At 41.4% G+C, this 12,801-nt stretch overlaps 1 protein-coding gene across 2 annotated transcripts; it reads right to left on the minus strand.

Annotated features, from left to right (window-relative positions):
* Positions 1 to 4,088: 4,088 nt before the first annotated feature.
* upf3a (UPF3A regulator of nonsense mediated mRNA decay) lies at positions 4,089 to 10,030 on the minus strand. 2 transcript variants are annotated; one of them, XM_036588031.1, is made up of 11 exons: positions 9,877 to 10,030; positions 8,989 to 9,095; positions 8,793 to 8,899; positions 8,576 to 8,674; positions 8,215 to 8,325; positions 7,990 to 8,045; positions 7,733 to 7,891; positions 7,462 to 7,592; positions 6,417 to 6,705; positions 5,892 to 5,969; positions 4,089 to 4,489 (listed from the first exon to the last, which is right to left on the minus strand). In XM_036588031.1, the coding sequence occupies exons 1-11, from the start codon at positions 10,015 to 10,017 to the stop codon at positions 4,325 to 4,327; spliced, it is 1,443 nt and encodes a 480-aa protein (XP_036443924.1). In that variant the 5' UTR covers positions 10,018 to 10,030; the 3' UTR covers positions 4,089 to 4,324. The 2 variants fall into 2 exon arrangements, with proteins under 2 accessions (XP_036443924.1, XP_036444010.1); XM_036588117.1 differs by lacking the exon at positions 5,892 to 5,969.
* Positions 10,031 to 12,801: the final 2,771 nt, after the last annotated feature.

Here is a 12,801-nt window from a genome sequence, read left to right on the forward strand (position 1 = left end):
TCTGTGAAACAGCAAAAGTAAGTTAACGTTACTCAGCTGTTAAGCAGAAATAGAGGAACCTCCTCAAATCATGCCTTTCAACCCTCCATGAAGCTGAAGTCAGCTTCTTTTTCACCGGCTGCTTGTTCGAATTTTCCCGTTCCACCTTAAATAGCGCAGCAGTTCAGAACGTGACTGCTGCACCATTTAAGGTGGAATGGGAAAAGTCGAACAAAAAGCTGGCCAATGTCCCGAGAAAATGTCCTCAGAAAAATGTTACCAGCATTAAAATGATAATTAGGACATTCTGAGAGCCTAAATCAGTTTATCAGGGGTGAGCAGTAAGCCGAGTCTGTACTGGATTAGCCTGAGTGCAGGTACGTTTGTAGATCTTTTCAAATCAAGCTAAAAGGAAAGATCTATCGTGTTTCAGTGAGCATCAGATGAAGAACAGAGAACTGCAGGGAAACCTGCTGATTTTGTTCTGACTTATTTTCATCTGCCCTCAGTCTGTAAATGGAAATGTTTACTGCCAAAACCCACTAAAGGAGGCTGCCAGTCTAATGACGTGAATTCAGTGCGCAGTAGCTTTAGCTTACGTGTAGCAATATTAATATTTCAACTCTTTAACAACCTCGTAATTCGGAGGATCCAGTGGTGTTCGAGAGAAGAATGTTCACAGGACAAAACGTATCGGGTTCTGAACATTTTTATTTAACACGGGGCGATAGAGGCGATTTTTCGAAAAGTTTAAATTGTCTACTAACTGGGAGTTTTGCCTGGGACTCAGAGCAGTGAGAGAGCAGTCACTTATTTGTATTTTTTTGAACAACGTATAATGTACATACAAAAGGACTGACAATTCAATAACAACTGAGGGCACATGAGCTATGAAAAAGCTATAAACTGACATATCAGTTTATAAGTGGTAAAATATTCAAGAGTAATAATTGCTAAAGGGTTTTTGGAATGAATTAAGGAGTGTCATTCCAGAAAACTTTACAATAGATACGTTCCCAAAAGAGATGATCAGTGGTTTCATCATAACGGTGACAAAAAGAACAGTCTGACATAACAGCAGGATTAAATTTAGCTAGTTTATAGTTTACTGGATAACAATTCTGAATATTTTTAAGAAAAAAAGTTTTATTTGAAAGGAGAAATTTCTTTCTAAGCGACCAAAGTTCTTTCCAGTCTATGTAGAGCAGTCACTTATGTGAGGCAGAGGAACGCAAGAAGCTGATGTATATATACTGATAGCTCTGATTGGTACTTTGGCAGGTCTGACATCGCCTGCACCAAATTTAGTCCCACTCAGAGCCATGTAGAGAGTCACGCCAACAGAAGGTCAGAATGATTGATGGTCTTGTGATTCACATGGACTTTAGATAGTTCCAGGACATTCTTGGCGGGCAATTTGAACTTGTAAACAAAGAGCGACAGAACTGGGACTTAGTAATTTGTAGTCAATAAATGCATTGATTCACAATATTTTTATAGCATATCAATATGATTTTTTAGAGTTACTTGCCTTGACAAATTTTAGGCTAACGTTACCTTGGTTACAGAGCGTTGCTGTTGTTTATACCTTTGAATTATTGTGATGTTATAATATTATGTATATTCTTAAACCCGTATGGTAGTTAAGAGCAATCATATCCTAATGTTTATTAAAAAAATTAGAGGGAGGGGAAGTGAAAGAATGTTTCAAAATACAGATCAGATTAATTTTCTAACATTAAAATATCTTTATTTCCTGGAGGTTTCAGTAATCCTACAGTAACTGAGAGCCTAAATAATCTTAATGACCTGATGACTATTGTGAATGTGACTTTCAAATAGGACAGATCGAGAAAGAATGAAAAAAGACATTTCTGCTTGGCCTGCATGTTCAGAAATCTGCTATTTAATGGGTACATTAAAACATCACATTCAGATTGGACAGGACATATTTAAAAACACCTATTTATATTTGTTTGTACACATATAAACATATATTTTATGTATCTTGTCTTTTTACTATGCACTTTACTGCAATTACTAAATTACTTACCATTACTAAAGATTACAACAAAAAAAAATGTGACAGCATGAGCAGGCTGTATAAACCTGTGATTATGGGCTATTGAGTTTTGTATTTCCATAGCAGAAAGAGGTCTGTTTTCTGTTGGCTTAAAGGTAAATTACATCAACTTTTCAGAAGCTCTTTATAATAAAATCCATAAATTGTAATGCGGTTTTAAGTCTAGAGAAACATACAGAGTCAGAATTGTTCACAGGAACAACATGACTGAAGCATTTAATACATACATACATACATCATCTAAACCGCTTATCCTTCTGGGTCACGGTGGGGTGCTGGAGCCTATCCCAGCTGTCATTGGGTGGAAGGCAGGATACACCCTGGACAGGTCGCCAGTCCATCGCAGTGCAGACAGACAGACATACATATACAATCACACACACACCTAGGGGCAATTCAGCATTTCCAATCAGCCTGACTGTATGTTTTTGGACTGTGGGAGGAAACCCACACAGACACGGGGAGAACAGGCAAACTCCACACAGAAATGACCCCAGTCGCCCGGCCGGGAATCGAACCCAGGCCATTCTTGCTGTGAGGCGACAGCGCTACCCACTGCGCCACCGTGCCTGAAGCATTTAATGAAAGTAGCCAGCGCTACCCACAGCGCTACCCACTGCGCCACCGTGCCTGAAGCATTTAATGAAAACTATTAATTAATTACAAATACTGATGCCTGAGACATTGTTTTACAATAGTTTTGAGATTAGGTTTTTGAAATGCTTTAATGGTGTGTTGGTACGTGCAGAGTGTTGTAAGACAAAGTAGTTCCCAAAGATTTGTATTTACTATTAGTTTACTGTTATGAACATTATTTATAATAAAATCACAAAAGATGCATGTAGTTTAACTGCTCATTTTGCATAGTAAATAAAATGGCTATATTTGCATTGTGACATCTGGTTCCTGTCTCCACCATTATAGATAAATAAAGTTTCAGTAAGTTTCCCCACAATGCATCATTTTATATCAAACCACTCTAAATCACTTTGTTTACATCTAAAAAGACTTAATAATACAGGAATTCTGTGGAAGACCGTTGGCCAGCCTACTTGTTCAAAATTTTAGGAATTACCTAAAGTAGACTTAAATTTCGCATATCTGAAATTAGTGATCAAGCCAAAAGACTGACAGAAATGCACTTCTTATGGGATAACATCTTTATTGTAGACAAACAGTATATGGAAATCCATCAAAAATGTAATTTTACGTCTTTGTAGTACCTTATGTGAACAGATTCAGTTTTCTTGGTCTTCCAAGTGAGATCAAAACAACCCTGTATTTCAGACACGCTTATAATGGTGGATGAAACTGTCAAGTGCAAATCATCTCTAAGGCATGTGACACATGTGACACTGTCATTTATCTGAATCTTCCACATAAAAATTGTTGAACACTGTTTAGAAATATAACATCATTCGAAAGATCTTACATGACCTAAGTAAAATACAAGCTTATTGTTTTTAGTAGCTTTTAACTCAGAATTTGTTCTTCTTGGCTCGCAGGTGAAACACTGATCTCAAATTAGCTAAAGGCTCACATCAACCTAGAAGTACTGTAAGCACACGAAAAGCCACAATGTCAGTCTAACACAGAGGATAGTGATCACTTAAAGGCATCGTTTTAGCGTTATTATTTGAAATAAAGAGGTACATGCTGAAGCAAAGGGCATGCGCATACATATGCTCATGCTGCGCACACAAAGAAAAATTGTAATAGTGTCTCTTACAGAGCCATACTGCAGTAGCAAAACTGATTTGACATAAGCATACATTTCACATTTTAAAAATACAGATTTCACAACATGTATTTATGGTCTTGACAGCAAAATCTATATACTGTCCATAAACTCTCTAGTCTGTCAGAATCCATTTGATTCACTACAAAAGGCATATAAATCTGTCCTCTGTAAATGGTGAGGTATTTGATCTCAGACAAGTGGTCAACAGATAAAGTGTGCCGAGTTCTTGTGGTGTGGTGTAGAAAACGTGAATCCAAACAGGCAGTGATTTTTGAGATATATATATATATATTTATATATATATATATATATATCAAGCATACAGTAGCCTTCATGAACATTGACCTAACAATTCATGAATCTGTACATACTGGTGATGTAGTGCATGAGAATGAGGGAGGAGCCTGGCTCCATTCACAACACTCACCAACAGCATAAAGGAAACAGAACATCATTAAACAAGCTGATTCTTCAGCTGCATTATTGCCCTTCTCCCTGCCTCGACTGAAGGTGCTTTTCTGTCACTCATCTCCACTTTTCTCAGAGCCCGTTCCTATAGCAAGCTCGTAGCAGTGTTCAGTGCCGGACTCTGGAGAGATGGGGCTGAAGTCAAAGGCTTTGTTCCCGGAGCCCATGCGTTTGCGGTTGCGGGCGCCTGGCTGGTACAGCTGCATGGCAGGCCGGTCCTGTCCCAAGATAAGAGTGAGACACAAGAGACAAAAGCGAGACACTCATATTTTATTTCAAAGCAATAACACTGAACCCCCCCTAAAAGGCCTGTTTTAGCAGAGCAAAAGTGAACCACTGTCTGGCTCTAATCAGTGTTCTTCCCCCATATTTAACAGTTTAGAACACCACGCAACACGTTTTTGACAGCAAAAGCATTGAAAAGTTGCTGAAATTCACTTAATCCTTTTTTAAATGAAACTTAATCTTTTCCATAATAGTGACTTTTGGTCTTGATGTTTGTTAAACATCAGCTGAATTACGCTGAAGTTTCAGTGGAATTTTTAAAACCTGAACGTGCTAATGTGGGTTAAGTTAGGAGTGTAACATTTGATATTGATCATGCTGGTGTGGGTTAAGCCGAACGTGCTGGTGCGAGTTACGCTGTATGTGCTGGTGTGGGTTAAGCTGAACGTGCTGGTGCAGGTTAAGGTGAACGGGCTGGTGCCAGTTAAGCAGAACATGCTGGTGTGGGTTAAGCCAAAAGCTCTGGTGCAGGTTCAGCCAAAAGCTCTGGTGCAGTTTAAGCTGAACGTGCTGGAGAAGGTTAAGCTGAATGTGCTGGTGTGAGTTATGCTGTATATGCTGGTGTGGGTTAAGGCCATCATGCTGGTGTGTGTTAAGATGAATGTGCTGGTGCGGGTTAAGCTGAAAGCACTGGTGCAGGTTAAACCGAACATGCCAGTGTGGGTTAAGACAGAAGCTCTGGTGCAGGTTAAGCTGAAAGTTCTGGCGCAGTTTAAGATGAATGTGCTGGAAAAGGTTAAGATGAACGTGCTGGTATTGGTTAAGTTGACAGCACTGGTGCAGGTTAAGCTGAATGTGCTGGCGTGGGTTAATGTGTACGTGCTGGTGAGGTTTAAGGTGAATATGCTGGTAGTGGTTAAGCTGAACGTGCTGGCATGTGTTAAGGTGAACGTGCTTGTATGTTAAGCTGTACGCACTGATGCAGGCTAAACTGTACGTGCTTGTGTGGGTTAAGCTGAATGTGCTGGTGCGGCTTGAGGTGTGAATGTGCTGATGTGGGTTGAAATGAACGTGCTTGTGTGGATTAAGCTGAACATGCTGGTCTAATTGATTGGGAGCTTCAGTGTCCAAACAATGCAACTGAATTAAATGTCATTTTTAACAAATAGCAGTTTATATCGCCGATCTCCACATTGCTATTTCCACTGTATATTGTTTCACAATGTAGTGTTACACCCCTAGTGGTGTGACATTGTGAAAAGTATCACACCAACATGCAGTGCCTCTTTTTGCTGTCAATAACGAAATCTAGAGTTGTAAAGTGTGGGGTCTCCCAGCGTACAGCAGTGCGGTATCCCCCCCCTTTGGGTAGAAAGGCTCAAAATCTAGCTGTACCTTGGCTGGCAGAGCCCCTCCTATCTGGTCTGGCCCCTCAGACTGGGAGGTCCTTTTCTCCTGATGCACTAACACAGACTGAGAGACACGTTGTCTTCCGTCAATGATCAACCCAAGATTGCCAACTCACAGCCAAATTCAACAGCTAACTGCCTCAACAACACATTCAGCACTCTACAGCTCACAACACAAGCATGGGCTGCAATACAAGCCCCAGGAGGGAGGAGGATTTGTATTGCACACCCACAGCTATAATGACATGTGAATAACAGTGACCGCAGGGGAATAGTCTAAATGGAAACAGTACCACATAGCTGAGTGCTGAACAAACAGACTGATGAATGTTATTAATAAATGCCATGACATGTGCTTGTGTTGTCCTTAAGCAGTGACTGAACTTTCACATTAAAGTGCATGTTTCTAATCACTGAGTGGGTCTGGTACACACTGATGCTTATGAGGAGCTAGAGCCTGCAGTAAAAGAACTGTGTTTGAGACTCTGCTGGTCTATCAGCTCTTGCTTACCTTATTGCGAATGCGCTCTTTCCTGTTCCCCATGTCATCCCTGTCCTCCTTGCCCAGCTTGTCCCCTGTCTCTGGGCAGTACGAGTAACTGTGATTATGGCCATCTTTCTTGGCCCTGTCTTGACAGTAGCCTTTGCCCCATTTGGTCTCATCCTTGCGCCGCATGAACTTATCGAACTCGTAGTGGTGTCGCTGCCGTTTGCGCTCCTCTTCTCGACCCCGGTGCTCCTTGTCCCTCTGCCGGCGGCCGTGGCCTTCACGCTGCTCCTTATCACTCTCCAGCTGAACTCTACCAAAGAGCAGAAACCCACCACAGAAGCATCTACTTACACAGCAGAACATGAGGAAGGGGGTCATCACAAATAGCACCATGGCTGTAGATCATAACAGCCGGGGTGTTAATTGCTATTATATGCAGCCTCAAGTGTTCCATTGCTTTTCCAACAGAGAAAAACATGTAACACATAAATGCCCTGAACAATGTGTCAAAGATTTTTTAATATTGGCTATTTCGTCTGCCAAAAAAGTAGTTCCAGTGGCTTAAAGTGAGCACTGTTATTACACAGCGTCCAGCAGAATAGAAAAAAAATTCTGTATGTCCAAATGTTTGTAGACACCTGCTTTTCTTCATGGTGTTAATATAATGTTAATAGATTTAAAATGGGGGTTTATTCCTCTTTTGCTGCAGTAACAGACTCTACTCTTCTGTTAAGGTTTTACACTAAATGTTAAAAAAGAAGATTTGATTGCATTCAGCCTCAAGAACATTAGTGAGCTGAGTGCTGAGTGATTAGTCTGTATACTTTTGGACATATAGTGTACATGCTGTTATCACATACAGTTAACAAAATTAGTAGAATCCTTTTCAACCAATCAGATTGTGTGATTGAAACTAACTTGTATAATTTTCAGTTATCAGTGGAATTATATTGATTTTGTAGTTTTTACATTTTTTAATGAACCAACATGATGGTTTTTATCACTCTGAGGCAGATCACTTCTACACTGCTAGAATAACTTAGAATAGCATTAAAAGAGCCCTTACTTGTCCTTTGGTTCCTTTGACTTGTGTCCTGCAGGTTTCTCCCACTTGTTCCTCTCTGTCTCTCCACTGTCTCCTTTATCTTTCAGTCTATCTGAGTCCACCTCATCATCCCTGTCACATTTCTTCAAGAGCTAGAGAAACATCAGGATTGCATATAAATGCTCATGACACAACGCATTTCAGACAAACATTGAGTGACAATAATGTTTTGATGAGGACTAAAATCCCTTCCTCTTTCAAAAAAGTGATCTGAAAGAAGAAGTGGCCATACCTTGATTTTGATCTCCTTTTCAGAGAGTTTCTTCTGTTTCTCTGCTTCCTTACGCTTTCGCCTCTCCTCCTCCCTGCGTTTCCTCTTCTCCTCTTCCCTTTGCCGTTTCTTCTCCAGCTCTCTCCGGCGCCTCTCTTCCCTTTTTTCCTCCCGGATTCTCTGTGGTTTGAAAAATAATCTGGTGTAATAAAGTGTAGCAATAGAGTTTTTATGTTTACCTACCAAGATAAAGATCTGATGAGTTTCTGTGTCCCAACCTGTTTTTCCAACTTCTTGTTCTTTATGTATTCCAGAAGTGGTGTTGTCCTTTTAGCTGAAATTAAGTGAAATAGATAAAAATGTGACAAAGTTAGCAACCACAAAACAGTCTGATTGTGAAATGTATTTCAGCATGTCCTGTGCTAAACATGTGAAGCAGTGGGAAATGTGAAAACGCTATCAGCTTCACTGTGCATGGTACCAAAGCAGAAGTACATGTTTACCTATGAGCTCTCTTGTTTTAGCCTCAATCTCCCCCAGCAGTGTTTCTGGATTGGCCATTGACTTCTCCTCATCACAGGAGTAGTTCTCCAGAAATCGTTTGTATTCTGGGTCTAACAACAAAAAATATTGGAAGTAGGAAAATGTGTTACTTTGTAGACCATAAGTATTCAAATGGGAGTTTTTTTTAGCTAAGAATAAGGTGTGATTACAAAACAACCAACTAGTTATGTAAGCTGCTCGATTAACTACCAGTCATTACAAAATCCAGGCTGATTTGGATCTGAGGTCCAAACTTGAAGACCTTAGCTGTAGAGGATACACAATAGACTTTTTCAAAAATCACCAATGATTCACAAATACCTTCCTCAATGCTTCCTGCCTTGGCATCTTTCTTCTTGAGTTTCTTCTTGGAAACTTTCTGAAAAGGTGCAAATTCTACAATAGCTGGATACTCTTGGCCTAAATGAAGGACAGTTGAGGAGAAATGTTTTCTTCAGATAATCAGAGTGAAAATAAACAAGTTAAAGCATGAGGCTGTCAAAAATGGTAAAATGCTAAGAAATGTGGAAAGCATTACCTTTATTGTCGATGAAAACGTAACCATCAAAGCGATCTCTGAAGAGAACAATATCATCAGGGTTTTTAAAGTTGATGTAGGCTCTGGAGAAAAGATGTGGATACAGACTGTGGAGAAATCATGGACAGGCTTATTATAAGTTGTATTTTCATACCAGTCTGAAAAATAAAGTTTGAATAGCCCTGATAAACAGCACCTTTGATCAGCTGGAAAGAATTCAAAATAGTCAAATGAAGGCAGTGGACTGAGATGCTCCTCAAGTTGGTCTTTTGATAGACTGGGTGGCAGCCGGCGAATAACAACCTGGAATGAGAAATGAGCTGTTGGTCATTTGGCTTCGGCACTGAAAAAAATCCCCCAATGTCACGTGGATTTTAGTGTTACAAGACTACCATTCAGAATCAGATCCAGCCCCTTCATATCAGCTTCAGTCTCAACTTTAAGCCTTTAACGTATAGTATTTAATGTATAGTCTGTTGATTTTAAACGTGCTCTATAAAACTCATGTTATGTCTACACCTTTCTCAGCTGCTTTTAGCCTGCGCTAAATGGCGCTTGGGAGGCTCATGAATGCAACACACACATGAGCACATCTACAGCACCGCCTAGAACATGTTTTATGGCTGGATTGCGCAGCGTGTCAGCAAAGGGTCAAACTGACATATTCTCAAAGAACGAGTCTTAAGTCCACTTCTTATTTGCCAGCTTCTTGTTCGAATTTTTCCGTGCCACCTTAAATAGTGCAGCAGTTCCATTCTGGTGCCTCAGGCGTTACTGTAATAGCTGCTGCACCATTTAAGGTGGAACGGGGAAATTCGAAGAAGCTGGCGAATGAGAAGCCGACTTCAACCTTGTACTTAAAGATGCCTTACAAAACAAGCAAGACAGGCCTTTAAATGAGAAGGACATTTAACCCACTGAACAGCCCGGCGTCCATTCGGGTATTAGCTGACGCGGTGGTCGCTGTCCGGGGTGCTGAATCTCCTCCACCTCCCTCCACAACCACCGCCCCCACCCCACCAACTTCCCCCCTTCCCCCCTTCTTTCTCCACAGGACAGCCGGCCCGCCCCTCGTCTAACGTACCTTAGTGAAGATTTCTTTTTTCTCCTCTTTCTGTTTTTGGTTGGCCGAGGCGCTCTCCTGCTCCCTCTGGGTGTCCCTGAACTGGATCTCGACGATGCTTCTCTCCCTGCTTCCTGTCGTCTGCTCCCTTTCAGCCCTCATATCTCCATTTCTCTTCTCCGCCCGCGCTCGCGAGAACTTGGCGCCAAATCCCGCGAGAGTTGAAGTGAAAACAAAAACAGTGGCGATATCATCGTGTTTCGTGTTTCCTTAATGTCCCCGTCGCGGTTTTTATTTTTGTGTGATGAATGTAAGCTGCTGTGAACTGTATCACAAATTAAACTTGTCCGTTAATTTAATGAAAAAAAGGGTGAGCTGTCGTGAGTATACTACTTTAAGGCCTTTCAGGTGTTCTCACTGCTGACACAGGTGTTCAACTGCACACACACAGCTTATATAATCTCCCTAGAAAAGCACTGCCAGTAGAGTAGGATGCTCTGGAGCAGCCAAACATGAGCCTAAGGTTACCATGCCCACTGCCAAGTGTAAGAGGGGTAGAGAGCCCCCCAGCATTGGTGTGAGGAGCAGTGGAACTGTGTTCTCTGATGAGTGAGGCAGCTCAATCCAATACCTTTGAATGAGTTGGAGTGCCAGAACTAATCATCCAACATTAGTACCTGACCTCACTATTGTTACAGATACCAAGCAGACTGTGTGCCACTGCTGGACCACCCTGATTATTGTCCTGCATACAAGGTCTAACTAGTATTTAATCTCCTCAAACAAATTTTAAATGTACATAGACTTTTATTTTAGAAAATAAACTGGACAAATATTACAAAAAACTCAGAGAAAAAGTTATAATGACTAGGCCTAATATAAAATGATTTCATCAAAAATGTTGTGGCTGACACTTTGCTAAATTGGAATGTGAGTGAAAAATGAGCGATTAAAAGTGGCATTTTTCTAACACTCTGCTTAACCACTAATAGGCCACAGAGAAAACACTGAGCAAAAAGCCAGTGTGCTGCCAGCTTTGCCATCAGTGTCCTGCTAGCTTCTTGCTATCTGGGTCTTATGGCCAAATGCAATCAAATCCTCACAGCAATGTTCCAACATATAGTGTAAAGCTTTCCCAGAAAAGCAGAGGCTGTTACTGCAGAAAAGGGGAACAAACTCCCAAGTAATACTCCTGTTTTCAGAGGAAACGCTGGATGAGCAGGTGTCTGCAATGGGGTGATGTGATGAGAAAGGTCACTTTATTTTGTTGTGTTCAGTGTTTTAGTGATGGACTCTCGCTCTCCTCAGAGTCACTGCTGCTGCTGCTGGTGTCGGTGCTGCCACTGGCTGGTGGGGGCCTGCGGGGGCTGCAGGGTGGCTGAAGCCCAGACCGTCCACTGCACTCCCGACCAGGCACTGAAAAACAGCATGAAAGCAGAGATGATGAGAAACACAGAATCTGCTGTTGTAGTGGATTATGTGACGTAAACACAAGCACAAGCTGACATGTAATGCTTTTTTGACTGAACAGCTGGAAAATCCGGCCAAGATCTGGGGCCTGTGTGACCAAGTGGGACTTCTCAGCCAGCTAACTTTGACCTTAGTCCTCTGCCTCACAGTGGTGGCTCAGCATGTGCTAAGTTCAAGATTTATATATATGTTTCTTTTTGTCTTTTTTATACATGTACTTACACTTTTTATGCATATACACTTACCTTTCTCTTGCTTATGATTATTTGACTTCTAAATTAATGTTGTGGTACCCCGCTAGTTGCTCGTGCTGCTTCCGAGAAGCTCAGGGGGCAAAGCCATGTGAGTGGCCACACGCAGAGGCTTATGGTAGGCGTGCACTTCCTTAAAAGGGACTGTTTATTGTTGTTTATGGTTATGCCTCATGGAGGCTCATGGTAGATGCCCTCCCAAAAAGGGACTTGAATGTTGTTTAAAAGTCATTGTTTCTTAGTGTACAGATATGTGTTATTTGTGGTTTATTGTGTTGGGGGTTGGTCACCTTGAGAGTGAAGCCTGTGGCTAGTAGTGACCTCCCCCCAGGTTCGGTGCTTTGTTTGTGTCTTTCTGCCCTTGTTTAATAAAGAGCACTTCTCGTGGTGGACTCATGGCCTCCCCTTTGTCTTGCTCTACACCAAAGCTACAACGTGAACACTATAACTCCAATACCTGTGCTTGTTACTGTTGCAATAAAGATGTGCACATGTTCATAATGGTGTTGTGGAAGGATGTATTTTTCATACAGACTGTATTAGACTGTGATAGAATACTGGGCGTGGGGAAACTTTAACCACACTATGTGGAATCAAGTCCAGAGCTCTTGATTACTGAGTGCCTAGAATCCAGGAATCTTTTCTATTTGGGCTTGACTCCCAGCCCTATTTGTTAGTTTTTTTGAAACTGAAAGAGTCAGGAATCCTGTCTTACTTGAACGTGCTTCCTGAAACAGACCCGTAGCTTATGGTGGTAGCAGATCTTAGGCTATGTTCAGACAGCAAGCAAATCAGATTTGTTTCCCAAATCAGATCTTTTGAGATGACCGTCCACTCTGTTATTCGCAAGTGATCAGATTGGAGTCCAGGCATCACCAACCTATCTACATGGGTTGCTGTGGGAACAACGTCAGTAACTACATAGCTAAACCGGCGATGTGGATTTCAAATTTCAGAACTTTCAAACTCTTGAAAATTTCTGGCATAAGCATGGATCTTTGGAACTTTTCTTGAATACCAGCACTTCCGTCACTCTGGATTTGACATTGTCGTCGTTTGTCATGTGGTGATTTGATCTGATTTGAGCAGCCAGAGCACCCAGGCTGAGAGCGTCAGACAAAGCATCCAGGTATTTCAAACCACATTCATATAATCATATTTTTGATCAATCTGGATGTACCAAAAATCAGATTTGGGCTGGCAGCATGAACAAGGCCTAAGATAG

This window comes from Colossoma macropomum, unplaced genomic scaffold, assembly GCF_904425465.1.
Source record: "Colossoma macropomum unplaced genomic scaffold, Colossoma_macropomum, whole genome shotgun sequence".
Lineage (NCBI taxonomy): Eukaryota > Metazoa > Chordata > Actinopteri > Characiformes > Serrasalmidae > Colossoma > Colossoma macropomum.